This window comes from Nannobrachium achirus (assembly GCF_963921795.1).
Source record: "Nannobrachium achirus genome assembly, chromosome: 5".
Classification (NCBI taxonomy): Eukaryota; Metazoa; Chordata; class Actinopteri; order Myctophiformes; family Myctophidae; genus Nannobrachium; species Nannobrachium achirus.
Window position 1 is genome coordinate 25199318 of NC_137814.1, and position 19826 is coordinate 25219143.

Genomic DNA, 19826 nt, shown 5'->3' on the forward strand with positions numbered 1-19826 from the left:
CCCCTTCTAATTCTTCTTTTTATTTTCTCATTCTGAAATTGGAAATATGTTCATGTTAACATATGGTGCATTGTGATCCAAATAATACATTTCTTAATGTAAAGAGTCTCAGTGTGGTTACTAATCCAGTCTCTGGGGATTCTGTTGAATAGTTTGTTTGAAAGAATCAGAAACTCTTTCAAATCAACTATCCAACAATAAAAGTACATACGTTTTTTTTTTTAAATGTCCCACTGTGCTATTACACAGCCCCTACCAATGTGGGAAAAGGCTCTGTGAATAAGTGTAGTAGTCCCAGGTTTCCAGAAGGTGGCAATCAACTCTCTTTGTGTACAGTATAATCAAAGTCCAAGATGTTTGACAGTTCTTGGCATCACAGTGCTGCCATGAACCAGAAACACACATGAAGTGTGTCATGTGTTTCCAGTTCAAATGGGCACGGGCAGACAGTGAGCGTCAAGCAACAGAACTCCCATCCACTCCCATGTTAACGGAAAAAACAGCAAAGGCTCTACCGACGCATCAGTGGGCCGTAGCTGATGCGCTTGCACAAGCATTGAATTCAACACGTGGTTCAGCACTACTCTTGTCACCCGGCAATGATAGGCACCAACCATTGGGACAGACCGAAATGCCCGGAAGACTGGCACTTTGACACTCCCATCAGCTGCTCAAAGTTCAAATGAATGGCAGGAAATGCAGCTACTATCGGCGTTATTCCAATCCAAACACCGCGAGATGTGTGATAGCGCTCATTCTGCTGCTGAGCCAAAAGAACAAATATATGGGAAAGTGAGCAGGAAATGGGTATGCCACCCTCTGGAAACCTGGGACTACAGTTATTACTATTGTGTAAAAACTCCCTACAAACTGAACAGACTATGGCAGACATCTTTTTAACAGTGTTTACATGTGGCCTTGCCCTTTAATCATTATTTTAATGTAAATGTGAATAATGGCCTAATTAGGATAAAGATGTCTCATCATGTGAGTGACCACCGTCATCTGAATTAACTGACACATTCTGAGTGAACATCATTCCTGTGTTTCTCAAACGTTTTAATTTTAAGAACGACCATATCGACCATACAGACCTGTAAGGGTCCATTTGGAACCCCCTTGAGGAACCCTGAGGATCCCTGGCCCCACTTTAACAACCACGGATTTAAACTCTCCTCCCGATTACTTTCTTAATGCACACTTTCGCCAACTTTCTTTTTTACTTTGCTGCATTAGATGCTGAACTAAACTAATTATATAATGATATTTTCAATTAATATGTTGTGAATAATTACAGATTCATTACAGAATAATTACACATTATTTCCCATCACTCTTTAAAATGTTTTTCAGAGTGCATAAAGTAGGCTGTATGCTCTTTCAGCCTCAAATATGAGTGGAACTTCCACTTGTTTTCTTTTTCTTTTTTTTTTTAATTCAGGGAAGTAACCATATTGATCTGGTCAAGGTTAGGCCAACCAATGAAATAAGATTTGTAGACTTGGAGTCTAAAAGGAACTAGGCTTATATTGCATATTTACAGAGATTATGGTTATGATTTAGTAGCTTGAACCAATATGCTGGGAATTAAAATATGATGTATTCGTGTCATTTCACACCAATGCCTCCCTCTTGTGTAGAATTTGTTGTAATTGTGTAATTGGGCTCATCAAGCCATGTTATGCCACAACTCTTGCTTGATAGAAAACGATAACCAGCCAGGTTGCATTTTTCATCAATAATCTTAAAGAACAACATGTGATTAATTACATTTAATTTGATTTAATGACTTGATCTTGTACACAGGGTCTGCATCAAATGTTTGTTTGATATTCCCTAAAATCATACAGTTTTAAGTGCAGGCCTATTACAATTTAAAAGTGGAGGACAGTGATGTGAAACCTCCCGTAATATCCACATCCTTTCTGTACATCTCTGTGCTTTCACCAGATGAGCTCCTTTCTCTAGGAAAAGATAAGTGCATTATTAATGTCTTGTTGATCATGATTCATGAAGTAGAGAATGTTGTCTTGGAGTAAAAGACAAAAAATGCTGTCATTACATAGTAGCTTACTATGTCAAACATAGTATACAAAACTTGGACTGTTCAAAGATGTCTTGCTATAGGCCTACACGTACCTGCCAAAGATATTAAAGGTGGCTTCTTCTGAGTGGCATTCTGCTAAATGCTGATTGTAAACGAGTCAACTCCACATCACTTCATCACCATCCTCTCCTCCTGACTCCTCCTGCATGGGTAAACATACTGTAGTAAAGCCAGTTTAAGGTCCAGCCAGAAGGTGGCAGTATAGGTACATTAATAAGAACGATGCTCATTATGTTTTCTGGTACGAGTTTTACAGAAAAACATACATTTATTGTGAACAGGTTGTATACTAGCCAACTATTTATAGGTGTTGGCATTTACAAGGTAATATATGTTAGCTCAGAGATAACAAATGTTATCAGAGCAAAGTTGAAGCTCTAATAATTAATGACAAAAAAACCATAGGGATCCCAGTTAAATTATTGATAGTTAGGAACCAAATGGACCTTTATGGGTATATGTAACTCAGAGAGTGTACAAATGAAACCATTTGTACTCACTCAAAGTTAAATTAACATTGATTTTACAATATAAATTGGTATCCCAGTCTCCAGAGATAGAAATGCCATTAAATGGGGGTCTTTAGCCTAAATGCACGTCAACCTGGGGGTCCTTGAAATTAAAATGGTTGAGAAATCTTCTCTGGGGGCCCAGAGAAGATAACTCTATGAGTGGGGGTCCCTGGCATCTTTTCAAATGGGGTTCCACTTCCACGGACTAATAAGTGTCAATTTGGGGGTGCTTAATGAAACGGTTTTGAGAAACACTGACACAATTTGCTAAATATACTTCTTCTCTGCTGTCGCCTTTTTTTTGGAAGAGAAGACGACCTAGTAACAGTAATGGTGAGTTCACTTCTTGCATCCATCCATTCCATTTGAAAAGCTGCCAATATGGATCGACCTGGGGTCTATATTGTAGTAATTACGGTAGATCACTCCGCCACGCGGAAGAAAGGTTCCGGCAGGAAACAAACCCTATGAAACAAACACGGATGCATTATTGTTGTCGTTTTTATGCTCCCTGCAATTTATTACAGCACTGTGCGAAATTATGACTAAAATAGCTTAGTTCTCCCCCCAGAATAGGAAATCTCACAGTAAAAGAAATGGCCACGTGCATTCCCTTTCAGACGCAATTAAGCTCCATTATGGAGGTTATGGTCAAAACAGCTGTGGCTGAAATATCCAAACTAGTCGATGACAAATGCGCATATTTACATCTGGAAATATCCCGAAAACAGAACGAGAACGAGATGCTGAGAAAGAAACTATTGATGGTGCAGAAGGCAAACGCACAGATCCATCGTGGATTGGGTAAGTGGACAGTGCTTCAGTGACACCACCAACCCAGGATTGTTTTGCTAATACAGCCCTTACATTTGGGTGTAAATGGTATTTTTGAATTATATACCAATCATTTACATACAAAAAAATGACATGATAAAAACACGAGGTGTGCATGATGATGTTTATTGATGTGAGAATTGGTAGATTATTTGGGTTGTTTGCCATGTAACTAGCCTGCAATTAACTAACTTGCATAATACATATAACACACACACACACACACACACACACACACACACACACACACACACACACACACACACACACACACACACACACAAACTTATAGTTTAGTTTGACTCCTGAATATCCTTTGAATCAATACTTTGTTTTCCTCCCAGAGGACTACATAGACAGAGATGCTGATGTGGGGAGCAGTTGTCAAGAGCCTGTTGGAGACTTAAAGGTATTTATTTCTGAAAGGGGCACTTCAAATTTGGGACCGTACCTATGTTCCCCAGGTTCTATGTTCCCCAATTATCCCCCCAAAAAGGTTCTGTGTTCCCCGCTTATCCAAACAAGGTCCTATGTTCCCCAGGTTCTATGTTCCCCACTTACCCCCACAAAAAAGGTTCTATGTTCCCCACTCAACTTACAATAAGTTCCCCACTTATCCAAAAATGCAGGAAACATTCCTTTCTAATTATTAATAACAACTCGAAACACCCAATAATGGGGAGAGATTACGAATACTAGTGGGACAGGGGGCACTAGGGACATCTGGACATCATACTTTTGTTATGTCTGGGCATCAGGATGAGTGGGCACCTGGACATCTGGGCAATAGGGACATGTGGGCATTTGGACGAGTGGGCACTTTAATAGGGGTGGAGACATCTGGGCACCTGGGCAAGATGTCCCACCATTAACTGCATTTGAGTGGGGAACATACATTTTTTTTGTGGGGAACATACAGTAGATCCTGTTTTTGGTTGAGAGGGGAATACAGAACCTTTTTGTGGGGAGGGTGGGTGGGGAACATAGAACCTTTTTGGTGGGTAAGTGGGGAACATAGAACCTGGGGAACATAGAACCTTTTTGGTGGGTAAGTGGGGAACATAGAACCTGGGGAACATAGGGTGGACCCCTTACATTTTCCATGATCATGGAGCATAGAAATGCTGTTATAACCTTGAACTCGTTCCTTTGTCTGTGTAGTTAAGTGACATTGAAGATCCCACCGCGTCATTCACAATCAAGGAGGAGAGTCCCGATGAGGCACTTTGGACCAGTAGTCCTGTAGAACCAGTAGGTGAGTAGGTGAGGGTATTGTTGACCCTGAGAGACTTTTGAGATCATCCACGAGGTGTTGAGGCTGAAGGATGAGGAGATGATTGGTGCTAAATAGAGAGACGTTCCGATACCATGTCTTCCTACCCAATGTAACGCCCAGGATTCTAACGCGGGTCTCCTGTGTGTAAAGCCAACATCGTAACCACCAGACTAAAGGGATATCCCTATAATCCTGGAGAGTTATTAGACTGTTAGGTCATCATCAGGCTGAGGCTGTGAGCCACTCTACCACACTCACCCCCCTTTTGACCTCCTCCCGCACGGGGAAACCTGATCCGGGTCACGGCACCAGTGCAATGCCCGGGATTCGAACCCGATATCCATTTAATCCGGGAGAGATGTCAGACTTTTAGGTCATCAGGCCGAGACTGTGAGTCACTCTGCTACACCGATTCCGATACCATAACCTGAGTATTGGTCCAATTGCCGAGTACCTATCCGATGCCAATGTGTAAATAAAGCCTAAGACAGTGGTTCTCAAAGTGGGGTCCAGGGACTCTTCCTTGAGGGGGTTCCACATGGACCCTTACAGGTCTGTAACTCTGCGAGTGTACAGATTTGTACACTCAAGAGTTATGGAGGTCCTTGAAATTAAAAGGTTAGGTTAGTGCAGCTACAAGTTAGTAAAATAATAATGTAAATGGTACAGTAAGAGTAATATAAAACACCATTCAAATAACAAAATAATTGATTACTGTAAATAAACTGATGAAATAAACCAGTAAGACTCCCTAATCGGGAGATAAGCAACCGTCACGTCGCATACACAAACTTTAGATGGCAATCATAGCCAGTCAGGAGAGAATATGGGAAATGGGACAGATCCATGTTGATGACATGACTTTAGAGATATTGTGTACAACTTCGCGTGATTTTAGGCCAACATCTCTAGGAGCAGTGTCCAAAAATGTGTTTTGCTAAAATCGGCCTGATGCTGGCGCTAGAGGAGAGCCATGTGAGAAATCAGGGGCGGAGGTTGTGATTTGCCATCCAAGGAGTGTGTGCAAAGTTTGGCATCAATAGGGCCAACGGTGGCGGAGATAAGAGTAGGGCAAAAGTGGGACGTGATGGACAGACAGATGGACAGACAGACAGACGGACAGACAGCCGGTGGAGCTTTTCATAGTAACTTGCGACCTGACGGTCGAAACTAGTCGATACCGAGACCAGTATTACAGGCAGTATCGGCAGATTTTCTGATACTGGCATCGGAACTCTAGTGCAATACAATTGAAAATGTATTAATAAGGCTGTCACAATTATGACATTGTACTTGACGATTGTTTGTTGTTGATTAATGACTTAATTGAGTTTTTGTCATCAAGCACTGTCTGGAACATATACAAATTATTATTATTATTATTATTATTATTTTGGCTTTGAGTTACACATGGTAAATATGGCAAAATAACCTAAATATACTTACTGGCATATTTAATAACTTTATACATCAAAATAAATAACATTAGTTGGAATAGCCAATCTGCTATTCCCACTACTTTTTAATTAGACGATTAGACGATTATTATGTAATAATTGAGACATGCCTAATAGTCAAAGCCACACAAAGTGACATGAATGTCTTATGTGTTTTCTAGGTAACAGCGTACAATACAACAGCACTCCGACCGAGAGACATTGTTTGGAGAAGGACCGTCATTTGACCCGCATGGCGTTGTCTAATCAGTCGACTCTAAATAAATTTCACGATTCACATAATTCCACCCTGCATCGTGATCAAACTAGCGCACTTCAGTTCACGGTCAAAACAGAAAAGGTGGAGGATCCGTTAGGATTCAATCAAACCCGATGTCAACAAAGTGCCGGGAAGCAGAATGAACTTCCCGCTGTGTTCGCCGTAGAGGAAAGAGACAATCAGCTTTGGTCGTCCATTATCGAAGGGAACGACATTGATGCAGGGTTTCCAGATTTTTCTAGCATAGTGGAGGAGTATTCCAAAGGCTTCAGTGACCATTCATATACGCAGAATGTTGGTGCCACCAACAAGTCGAACAGTAGCCCACAAGCCTCAGCAGAGACGCCATGTAATGGAAGCTACGACGCAGAATATGAGAAGGATAATCCACAGCCACAGCCATCCTCATTTTTGCCCAGACCCCAGGCTACCTATTCCCAGCAAGACGGCCACAGCGAGCAGCTGTTTCCCCAGAGGAACAGCCACGTTTCGCACACAGGGCAGCCGAGTGAAACCTCGGAGAGGGATTACACCGCCGTCACAGATCGACCGCTCGATAGTCAGCCGCACGGCACCTTCAGGTCGGGTAACCTCCACCTTCACGCGCCCCACAGGGTGGGCTCGGGGCCGTCGAGGGGCTACATATGCACACACTGCGGGAAGGCCTTTAGTCGCTTGCACCACCTGAAGCTCCACCAGCAGAGTCACAAGCGGAAGCGGGCGTTTGTGTGCACCATCTGTGGCAAGAGCTTCCAGTGCTCCTCGCACCTTCGCATTCACTACCGGACACACACGGGGGAGAAACCCTACTGCTGCGGGCAGTGTGGGAAGAGGTTCTCGCAGCAGAGCAGCCTGGGGGTCCATCTGCGCACACACAGCGGGGAGAGGCCCTACAGCTGCGGCCAGTGTGGGAAAAGCTTCATCCTCTTGCACCATCTGAAAAGACACAGGGTCATTCACACGTACAGCTGAGATCAGTCACATGGTGATACACGTGGTCACACATGCACAACGGTACGTCAGGTAGCATCATTTTACAGACGGTGAACTTATTGTACTCCAATTGAGCGTGCTCAGACTATAGGGCATTAACGACTTGTGATTTTTGCAAGTCGACTCGACTCAGTAAAAAGTTGAGTTGAAGTCGACTTTGTCTTTTGATGACGTCATCACATCACACGACCCCCCAATTATTTTTGGGGGGTCCCCAGATGATTAACTTAATGTGCAACATTGTTTTCTCACTCAACTGTAAACAAACCAACATAAAGTTTAAGTATATGATTATAGAGGGTATCTTCACATCTCTAAAGTGCCAATTTAAGGACTTTTTAATATCTCTAAAATGACAAATTAAACATTGTCCAAATTGTCAAATATATAGAGGCAGAAATTGTGAAAATAGCTGATCTACATGCTCGCATCGCGAGGCGTTGTGAGCATGTAGATCTGCTATTTTCACAATAGAACCATGTTATACCAAATGCAATCTGAGTTCCCAGAGGTAATTCTTTCCGCCACTATACCAAATGTAATGTAGCACTGTAATATTGGATCATTCCGTTCTTGACAAAAAGCAATCCTACTGTTTGAATGCTGTACAGATGCACACATGGAGCAAAAATAATGATAGAAAAAAATACAAAGGATTTTCTTTTTCAACTTCGACTTTCTCTGGTGGGATTTGACTTGTGTAATGAAGTCGACTCAGTTGACTTGTCGACTTTTTCATTAATGCCCTAGCTCAGCTGGTGTCCAATGGCCCCAATGTTGGGCTGGGCAATATAATAACGATCTTGCGATATGAGACTAAATATAGTCCGGGATTGTGGATATTGTAATGTCATGATATTGCATACTGTAACTGTTGTGTCTTTTACTGGTTTTAATTTACTTATTTTAAACTTAAAAACATTGTCAAAAATTGTTATAAATAGCTGATCTACAAGCTCACATAGCCTCGTAGATCTGCTATGATTGCTATTTTTTAACATATTTGAAAAACTAAAATATTGTCACATTACGTAAACTAAAATATTGTCACATTACAATATTATTGTCTCAATATCAAGGCATTTGTTTCCATGCTCAGAAACGGTTCAGTTTGTATTTGTTATTTTCCAGATCCATCAAAGCAATTACCTAGTCTGCCAAGAGGCAAACTTGAACATTTCCATTCACAGTGCAGATTGTTTTATGAAGTCACAAAATATTTGACTTGCAGTAGGAAGGAGGCTGTGCTCATTGTAATGTTGAACTGGATGGCAATGAATAACCATCACTGGGAAGATAACCAGAAGAGACTGACTGTACTGTAGGACGGTGATTCTGCAAATCTTGGCCAGTCTATTCTTGTGAAAAAGCCTCTCCCAAGTCTAATGAGCTGACGATGTTTATACCATCTACTGTACGGGAGGCCCTCTCCATTCCGACATGTCGCCACTCCGAAATTGACTTTCTATTGTCGGAGTGGCGACACTCCCATGGGCCTAAGGTTTAGGGTTAGGGTTAGAGATAGGGTTAGTGTCGGAATGGAGACATGTCGGAAAGGAGACATGTCGGAGTGGAGAGACTGACCCCTACTGTACATACTGTAACACCTCATAGAGCAGCTCTGATACTGGGAATTCCTTGGACAGCAACCACCAGAATGATATGGGAATGATGAAGATTTTGTCTTTGTAATCATGATATAGTTATAGCATTACAATGTAATGCATTTTATACCAGACAACATGCGGAGATGTTACAGATGGCATGAACAGATATTATCTCCCTGTTCTGGACATGGGAGACCTTTAGGTAAAACTGAATCAATAATGTGAAATCTGTTCATGTTTCGGCTCTCCCAGTCTCTTCTTTAATAATACTTATTGGAACAACCCATTAAAATGAGTAGCTGGGTCTGATTACTCGATCGACCAGACAGCAGCCGGGATCACATTGATTTTTGTTGAATACATCGTCTCATTTACTTGAATAGCACATTTCAATTTCATTGTCGAACCCAAGTGTTCAGTATCTGCCTGTAGGCATTTGTCCATGGGAAAGTTGTATTACTTTTGGCTAATTATACTTTGTATCGTGTATTTCCAACTGTTGAAAATACATACTCTGTCAAGAAGCACAAATGTCTTTGCGACCAAAATAGTAAGTGATCCTTCAACACCAGAGGGCAGTATAACTCATCATATCCTTTTGTGGATGTACAGCCAGAGCAGGACAATCACGTTTTCAAGTTACCCTTTAAAGTAAATGCATGTGTACTGTACTGTATCAACTGTCCTTGATACCTCAACAGGTGGATTTACTTTTCAAAGCAGCTGTACCCTGAGAAGCCTCCTCCTGAAAAGCTTACATGGAAAAGTATGAACATTGAACAATAGCAACAATTGGCGTATACCATGCATGTTACAGACTTAATCAGCTTTGACCAACTCTTACTTATATATGCCAAAAGGAAAGTCACAGTATGTGGACTTCAATTATTTTTGTTGTAAATTAGGCATTTGGGAATGTGTGTGGAAACGTTGGAGATAACCTGTTCTTTTTTAACACTTAACAATATACAGTGCAAAAGAAAACTTAGTTTCAGTAATGTCATGTATGCTCACAACTTCTGTTGCATGTCCCAGACTTTTCACCCTGTTGTCCAATAAAGTTGAATTCCAAAACAATTCAGATGGTGAAAAGTGGCTGTTATTTGCTAAATTCAAGTCATGGTTTGATAGATGGGTCAGAAAAAAGAAGGTATAGGCCTACTGTACATACTGATTTCAAATGACAGCTTTTTAATCCCTCATATCCTAGAGCAGGTAGTAATTTCCAGTCTGTTTTTCTAGCCATATACTAAGATCAAGCTTTATGACCTTTATGAAATGGACCTGCATCACAGGTAGTGAAGTAAGTGTGACTATAAATCTAACTATAAACAATGTCTGCCTGGAACATTATGTCCTGCTAGAAAGCACAGAGTTACTTCCTTACGGTCTCCACTCATAAATACATGAAACGGCCCCAAGCCATTGTTTGACAGCAGCTAATTATATTTATTTGGTGCCTGTGTACCTAGTACAGTAGCCTTGTAGTGTTTACTCAGGGAATGTGAAAATACTTGAGGGAATGTGTTGCATGGATTGAAAGTGACAGTTTTCCGGTACCCGCACAGTCCCAGGCTTCAAGTGCAGGAACAAATCCTAATAAATTAGATAATTTGGGATGTTTGAATTACGGAGGCGGTAGGAAGTACTGTAAAATGATGTAAAGTGAAGAGGATTTAGGGGAAGTGGCGACCTAACGCGGTATTAATTACGAGAAATACCGGTATGTCTGCATATCCTAGATATTCTTAAATACTGTTGCCAAACCAGAAGTTGTTTTGACATTGTTAAGAAATATTGTTTCTTCATACAATGCTGCTTTGGATATTCTTCATTAATTTCCCCAGTGTTTTGGCTGTGTGGATCTAAGATCACATGCTCACAAAGTTCCCATGACCTTGTATGGATGGAAACAGCAGAGCCTCCACAACGTCACGGAAAACGGTGCTTGGGAGGAGGGGCGAAGTGGGATATTTGGGTTTAGAAAGTGGGAAGTAGTCTAGGAGAACATTGAGGTCTGTGAGAGAGTACAGATAACGGACAGCATAAACCTGCTCATCTGAAAGGCAAAGAGCAAAAATGTCAAACATTCTCAGCAACAAATCTCTGCGTGAGAAAGGTACTGCGAGCACCTTTTACATTCCCCGCATCTCTCTTACCACACAGATGAAGATGCACTTATGTGTACAAGATGGTCTCTATGGCCGTTAAGTCATACAATAAAATACTACAAATGAACCCAGCAAAAAAACATCTTCATTTAATTACCACTCAGAATTCTACTTTAGAGTTTAGTCGTTTTATTGAAAAAACTATCACCATAGCATAAAAAAGCAGAGGTAAAACTTGTGTAGATTTAATTACATCTAAAGAGTGTCAATACAGAGAGAAACTATTATTTTGTTAATATGGTAAAACATATTGATGGAATGTTGGAATTTGACAGTTTTTGTTTCTTACATAGGGTGAATTTGGAATGCTTGATAACCCATCCTCTCTTTGCACAACACAACATGACAATATTTAGATTAACCATCTCATGCAGGAGAGAAACCCTTGCTTCGACACCAATCACAACCATAACATTAAAATACATAAAATATATAATATATCATTTAAAAAATAAATATTTTGAACATGACATATTTGACACCAATGTTCACTTTTTTGACAATGAAAATGTTCACTCATTTTTGCCAAGGAATGTAGGAACAATAAATAGTATGTTGTTGTGGTCAAGATAAAACATAATTAAATAGAAATCAAAACAGAATGGTTTCTTTCACCAAGACACAACTGTATACATAATTCATATACTCTGCTGCATTAAATTAGTATCTTAAACTCTACACATCTCAATAACAGCTATGTTTAAAAATGTAAACATTGCAGAGAATTAAACATCTCAGACAAGAAGGGCTGGATTCTCAGTATTAAGCTTTAGTGCTAGATTAGAAGGTGACACTTAACGGAAAAACCCCACGGAAAATAAAACTCGCCCAGAGTCCCTCAAACAAGACAGTTAACATATCATCAAGCAGTGAAGCTTAACTAGCCAGGTCTGTAAAATAGACTCATTAACACTCAAGCATTTTTAACATTCTTCCGGCCTGACTTTACATACAGGCACAGCAGCTACAGTATGCTTGGATAACTACGAATAACTTGTAGTCGCAGGCATTGGCTTGACACTCTAATCTAAAGTGACATTTCTATAAAAGCGCTACATGCTGATTTATACTTTGTTGCACGACCACATCATTTGCAGGAAATAACAGATTTTCTTTTTTTAATTACTTAGGAAATAGGACGCCAATGTTCAAAATGGTTCAAATGTGACGTGTCACAGCTTTCGGTTGAAAATATTTTTGTTGTTCAGCAACCGACGCATTCGTACATCAAAGTATAGTGGTCTCAACTGGACGTGGACAGACACTTCATTTTAGGCTTCCCTTCTACCACCAGCTACAGTTGTGAGAGCAGCATGTGTGTGTGTGTGTGTGCGTGTGTGTGTGCCTGTGCGCACGTGATCAGCAGGTGTTATTGTTGTGTTCAAGACGGGACACCATGTTGGACACCAGCTTCTGCATTTGCTCGGCCCTCTGCTTGCCTGTCTCCAGGACCTCTTCATGGTTGGCCTTGTCCTGGCTGTCGTAGTTCATCACTGCCTCGTTGGTGATCAGCGACAGGGCAAAGACGCGCATGCCGCAATGGCGGGCCACGATCACCTCGTGCACCGTGCTCATACCTGTGGTGAGGAAGGTACAAAGGCGAGACGTAAAGCCGCCATAATCTGTAATGTTGGTCGAGTATTGAACAGTGCCATGCAAAATGCTGACCATATGGTACACCTTTCGTTGTTAGGACGTATTCGGGTTGTTCTAGTCGTAAAATCGGTGCGTTTAAATTTCATCCTGCGAATTTATCAAGGCTGAGATCAAAATTTACACAAAATTTGGGAGAAGAAATACGATGTTTTTACACACCATTGATAAAAGAGGGCCAGTGAGACCTACCCTCCCCACAAATCAGAATACGGTGCAGTTTGAAGGATCTTTGTATATGCGTGCATGTTAATTTGTGTGCATGATAATTTGACAAACACATTTACTGGCATTGACATAGATCTACGTCATTTCCTATAAAACCCTTGACCGCCATTGACGTAGATCTACTGTACGTAGATAGCGTTTTTGCCCATAACTTAAGAACGGAAGATCTCGGTTACAATGTTATCACGTGACTGTGATGTCCACATCCTTTATCTATGTTTATATTAAATACATATTTTTAAATATATTTTCTACACCAATGATTTCTTTATTTTATTAATCAAAAAGGTAATTAATGGAATAATCGCTACTTTGCAGAATATTTGGCATGGTTCTGTGTGTGCTGCGTCCCCAGACTCACCAACAGCATCGGCCCCGAGTCTGTGTAGCATGCGACACTCTGCGATCGTCTCAAAGGAAGGACCGCCCAGGACCACGTACACCCCCTCACGCATGAAGTCGCTGTAACCCAAATCTGTTCCCAACTCCTGGGCGAGCTGCACCAGCTTCCGGTCGTATGCGTCAGACATGCAAGGGAAGCGAGTGCCAAACCTGGAAGGGGAGAAGAGGATGTTTACTCAACACATAACCAAAAAACTCCCTTAAAGGCTCCTTGCAACAAAACTCCTTGCAACAAACTCCTTGCAACAAAACAGCAACTGCCACTGGGGATAATGGTTGCAAGTAGTTGCATGTTGCAAGGCATTGCATTGGTGTGACCACATTACACCCATCCTGGTTTTTCGTCATTGTGTTGTCCATTTGTTTCAGAATTGATTTTAGATTTTACTGATACCGTTCAAAGCTTTACATGGCTTGGCTCCCAGTTACATCCCTGACATGTTATTATAACCCATTTGTAATTTATTGGCCGCCGGTGTGTGACACCCACGCACAACTAAATATAACTCAGGCTGTACTCAGGGCAGGCTCTCCAGTCTGTTCTCTACAATCCTCAGGCAAATATGATTTTGAAACGTGCTATACAAAGTAGTATTATTATCACTCATTTGGGTGTATTACGTTAGGTGTGTTTATGAGTAATATCTCCCAGTCTGCTTTGATATTCCGCACCATTCACTCTATCTCCATCGTCACTACATACTTACAGTTCTTATCCTTATCCTTCCTCCACCCACTAACTCATCTATCCACATCCCCATTTATACTTTGTTGCACGGCGGTGTCAGCCCCCAAAAGTAGCCGATCTCACGTGGTCTCATATCTAACGCAACGCATTGTGAGCTCGGCTATTTCCGGTGCGTGTCACCTTCGCATGACGGATCACAAATTAGGCATTCATCCATCTATCACTCCATTCATTCATCCCTCTCCATTCATCCATCTATCACTCTATCCATTCATCCCTCTCTCCATTCAAGCGCTCTCTGTATCCACCCACTGCTAGGCCTGTCACAATTATTACATAATCGTCATAATCGTTTCCATGTTGAAAGATATTCATATATTTTCAAGAATAGTAGAAATAGCAGATCTACAAGCTCACAACGCGTCACGATGCGATGCGTTGTGAGCTTGTAGATCGGCCATTTCCACTATCAATGTTCTTTTTTTAAGTATAAAGTTGTGAAATATGTCAGTCATTTTTTGTATATTTAGGTTATGTGTTATCTGCCATGTACAACTTCAAAGCCTACAAGCCAAACAGAAATGTAATTGTCAATGACAAAAACACAATTAATTATTTGAGTGACAATTAATGGGCATGTAAAATGTGATATCGTGACAGCACTACCCACCGCTCATCATTGGGCCCTTTCAGTGGGTTGTTTCCAGCGAAGCCTGGCATGTTGATGTGGTCCTTTATGATCATGACGTCTCCCACCTTATAGTCCTGGTTGAGACCTCCGGCTGCGTTGGTCAGAATCACCGTCTCCACACCCAGCAGCTTGAACACACGGATGGGCAGAGTGATCTGTGGAGCACAGCAGACATGATGGGTGAGTGCCTTCGCCGTGATGACAGTTTCAGTCATAAATGTAAAAAAATTAAATCAATAGGTGCATTTCCTAAATGTATTGTGTCGTCGCGTGTGTCGTCGCGGGACCCATAAAATCTTTCTGGGACCCATTTGAATGACCACCTGAGTGTCCCGGGACCCATTACATTGAAAACCAAGCAACATCACTGAGCACACAATTTTTTCAACAAATTCCTTGCCAACAACATTATTTCTATGAAATATTGCTTTTGCAATATATACTGATGATGCCTACCTTTTGAATGGGGTATCCTTCATATAAATGGAACCTGCCCTGCATGCAGACACATGGCTTCCCTTTTAAAGTTCCAAACACCAGCGTGCCAGCGTGGCCAGGCACTACAACACACACACACACACACACACACACACACACACACACACACACACACACACACACACACACACACACACACACACACACACACACACACACACACAAAGAGAGTGTGTGAGAGAGAGGGAAAGTAAACAGTTAGACCAGTGAGTAAACGCAATCAGCTAGTCAGACACACAAACACACACACACACACACACACACACACACACACACACACACACACACACACATACAGTGTTTAATTTAATCGTCATGCCCAGACATAGACAGACTGCCTTTCATACCTGTGCTTTGGGGGAAGTTAGGAATGTCCTTGTACTTGAGGACCACGGGGTCTTTGAGCATGTCAGCCAGCCCCCCCAGACCTGAGCCGCACACAATGGCCACCAGTGGGCGCACCTCCGTCTGGGACAGGAGCCAATCAGCTGTGGCACTGCATTCCTCATAACTGTACCTGGAGGCGAGAGACAGAATAAAGTGTGTGTCTGTGCACAAAATGAAGTGGAAAGTAACTGAGCTACACTTCCTAACCGCCTGCCCACTGTACCAAGACATCAGAGACACATACTTCCCACAGATCATAACCACCCAAGGAGAGTTTGAAAACATGACCAATGGTGAAAAACTCCCATATCTGCTGGGTGAAGTACGACAATGTGCAAACACAGCAGCAAGATGTGTGAGCTGCTGTGATAGGAGAAGGATATTTAAAATATATAAAATATATTTATTTATATTTTATATAGGAATTATTAATTATCTACCAGGCTGTATTGTGTTTTAAAGCTGAGAAAGAGGCAGATCGTTAAAGGCAGAAAGAATGAGCTCCTAATTTTACACAGGACAGAGAGGGAGGAACGGCATGTCCTCAGCATACTGATGCCACTTGGTGTGCAGTGCACACATTCATTCAAACGGGTTCGCCGGAAACATCCAAGTGAGTAGGAAGGAATGTGGGACTGTGACTATGTACAGAATGATGATGGTTGAAGTCGAGCCCTGGGGTAAAGGGAGGTACGGTAAATACAGCTTTCCGGTCCATCAATCCACTGCAGGATTTCAGGTGACACCTGCATTTCCACACGTCAGGGACCAATAAAGGTCTCAGGCTCATCTTATCGTTAGTCTTTACCAAGGCTGAGAACGTTTACTTAACTGTTCCTGTATTCGAACATCAGTAGGAATGTGTTAATGTGTAGAGTACACACAGGTCAGATACAGAAAGCACCATTAATATGCTGGCAGAAAGCTGGCACGCAAATGGCTCTGATTATGAATGTTTGTTGTGCAAACACACTGCAGTGCAAACACTGGTGCCAACGTCTGGGTTATATGACACATTAACACATCAAACACACAGTTTGTGTTTTTTTCCCACAGTCTTGTACTACTAATGCAGATGTTCTCAAACCTTTTCATGTCAAGGACCACCCCCAAATTAATATGAATTACCTGCAGTTCCCCATCAAGGAAATATGTTGTGCCTGAGACTCCCAAACCAGATTCATGTTGTTAAATTGTTTCAAGATTATTATTTTTTTTAGAAAAGTTCAAGATCTCTTGTTTAAGTAGCAGATCTACAAGCTCACAAGTCGCATCACAAGCGCTGTGAGCTTGTAGATCAGCTAGTGGTGGTTGATTGATTTAGATGCTTATTAACACATTTTACCCCCTGGAACCCCTTCAATGAACCCTGGGAGTCCCTGGAGCTGGAACTTGGACCTCACTTTGAGAAGCACTGCTCTTTAAAATATATACACATGCTTAGAGATACACACATTCATGAACCACACACCAAGTCATACACACAAATACATCTGCCTATAAACCATAGGTGGCACAAACCATCTATTGCAGCCCTGGCTATGTGTTAATGCCATAAAATGGTACTTTCCGCCTCCTGCAGCATCACATTACTTTGAGCCACATGAGTCATCTTGTGATGATGATACATGATACTGATAGGGTACTCTGCCCTACAAAGGCAGAGTGCAGTAACTACGTAGCATCATCACATTGGCTGACGCAATACCAAGTCATGACAAAATCTCCTTCCTCAATTAACAGGATTTATTTTGTATTTATTTTTTTATGAGCAGGATTTTTTAGGGGCCTGAGTCTGGGAGAAATGACGTAATGTCCTAAAGCTGCCTGGCTGAGTGAGTGGGTGGCAGTCTGGGTGACTCACTGTGGGCCTCCGTGCTCCTCAGAACGTCCACACGTGTGTGAGCCGAGTTTCCCCCATACACACATCTCATTCACACGTGGAAGTGGAAATATCCACCCGTCGCATGACTTGGGGCAGTTTATTAAGAAGGTCGCTTGCAGCAGCTGTAACTCTAAAGATAATATCATCACTGTGACGAACAAGACGGAAATCAATTTGACATGAATGATGGAAGTCTAGAGCTTCCTATATGCACCAGACGTGGTCCGTGGACGGCGTGGAGTGAGTTTAAAGGCGCCCAATTCACAATTCATTCATATCCCCTCGCACGAAGGTATCGCTGGCCGAAACGCGCAGATAATTTAGTGCGACAGTTAGCCTAGTCGTTGCATCGACCTGTGCTGGTTTCAAAAACATATACAGTATATTGTAAGCTATTAAGCTGATTAGATAATAAATACAAATAGTGAATAAGCAACAAACTCGAGCACATGCGAATGATGCGATTCAGATGTCGGCATCTTCAATTTCCATTGGGTCCTATTTCTAAGCACATTATTACTGCAAATGACTCACATACGCCGATCATGTCACAAAATGAGAAATACAAGTAATCATTAAAACATACCCAGTCGCAGATTGAGATTCTGGCAACATGGTGAAGATGGAATAAGACAGACGTCAGTAGTACAGGCTATGCTCCTTGAAGCCGTTTCGATGCAAGAATAAACAACACGAATGTCCTATAAATAATAAGCCAGAAGACAACAACACACTGTATACGTTACAGCAGTATCATTGAACAGGGATCAGTAGCAGCAGTAAATGATAGCTGAAGCCGGGTGGATGGAGGGGATAATAGTCTTTTATGAAGCACCCACTGTCACAGCTAGACATGCCTCCTCCACCGTGAACGCGCTCTGATTGGTGAACGCGCAGGCGTTGGTTTTGCTAGCGGTAGAGATGGGATTTATGGCTCTTTGAAGTGAGCTGGATCTCTGGGATGATGGATCCGTTCCTTTCAAAGAGCCGTTCAAAAAGAGCCTACATTTCGGCCATTTGAAAATAGCCAATCTACACGCGACACATTGTGAGCTTGTAGATCTGCTATTTTCAAATTATTTTTCTACATTTTATTCTTGGAAAACCTGTGAAATGGGACATTCTGCATAATGACTACTTTCTACTATCGGTACATTTTGATACCAACCGATACGTACATTTTTATTCCGAACTTCAACTTGTGGCAGAGTATTTCTAAATTGCAGTAGGGCCTATTGATACTTTTACTCAAGTAAAGAATTTGAGTAGGCCTACTTACTTTCCCCACCACATGTTCATTAGAAAGGAAGGCTCCCTACTGTGTGGACCGGATCCCATCGTTCATTTCAAAGAGTCATTCAAAAGACTTGATTCGTTCGTGAACGTCCCATCTCTGCTAGAGGCGGATGTGATGAGCTGGCTGTGGCAGCAGCCGCAGCAGGACAGAAGAATCATATTTCAAAAAGCCCATTGTGTCGCACCAACCCACGACATTTATTATGACACAATGAATGACGTTGAACCTGGACTGGGTCTGGGTTCAAGTTTGGTCATGTTTTGGCCTGGTGGGCAGTTATAAAACCGGGGCATCTCTCTCTCTCTCTCTCTCTCTCTCTCTCTCTCTCTCTCTCTCTCTCTCTCTCTCTCTCTCTCTCTCTCTCTCGCAAGCTGCTAGTGCTATCCACGAATCCATCAATTTTGAGCACAAATATAGTTGATTGATTGATTGAAGACTTTATTAGAGGTTTGCATAGGAAAAGGTACAGCTGTTTCATGACAGTAGTCTACAGTTCACTGGTACATGGTCAACCAAAAGGATACACCCAAAAAAGCCTAGGCCTATGGCTTGTTTCAATTGAGATCCTTTTTTTTAAATTCATATACAATGTAATCACAGACAGATAGTAGTACTATGCAGAAGATATCTTCAGAAAAACTGTCGTAAAAACACAATGCAAAATATATGTTATTTAAAATACAAAGGTCAGGGTGAGGTATTATTTTTGAGCGGTGGTCACACCGTCTCCATAGCGTGGCCGTGTGTGTATCCGTCTATGTGGGTGGGTGGGTGGGTGGGTCCGTATGTAGCCGTATGTAGCCTAAGTACCTCTGATGACCAGAGAGGTGCTGTTGAGTCTAGTCTGCCCTGAGCATCAACTGCAATGACATGGAGTGACA

General features: G+C 41.8%; 1 protein-coding gene across 1 annotated transcript; it reads right to left on the bottom strand.

Annotated features, from left to right (window-relative positions):
* Nucleotides 1–12575: 12575 nt before the first annotated feature.
* Nucleotides 12576–17692, bottom strand: pnp5b (purine nucleoside phosphorylase 5b; the record flags this gene model as incomplete). Its single annotated transcript, XM_080725667.1, has 6 exons — nucleotides 12576–12793; nucleotides 13459–13649; nucleotides 14858–15033; nucleotides 15335–15438; nucleotides 15724–15893; nucleotides 17628–17692. The coding sequence occupies 6 exons, from the start codon at nucleotides 17690–17692 to the stop codon at nucleotides 12576–12578; spliced, it is 924 nt and encodes a 307-aa protein (XP_080581793.1).
* Between the last annotated feature and the right edge of the window lie 2134 nt (nucleotides 17693–19826).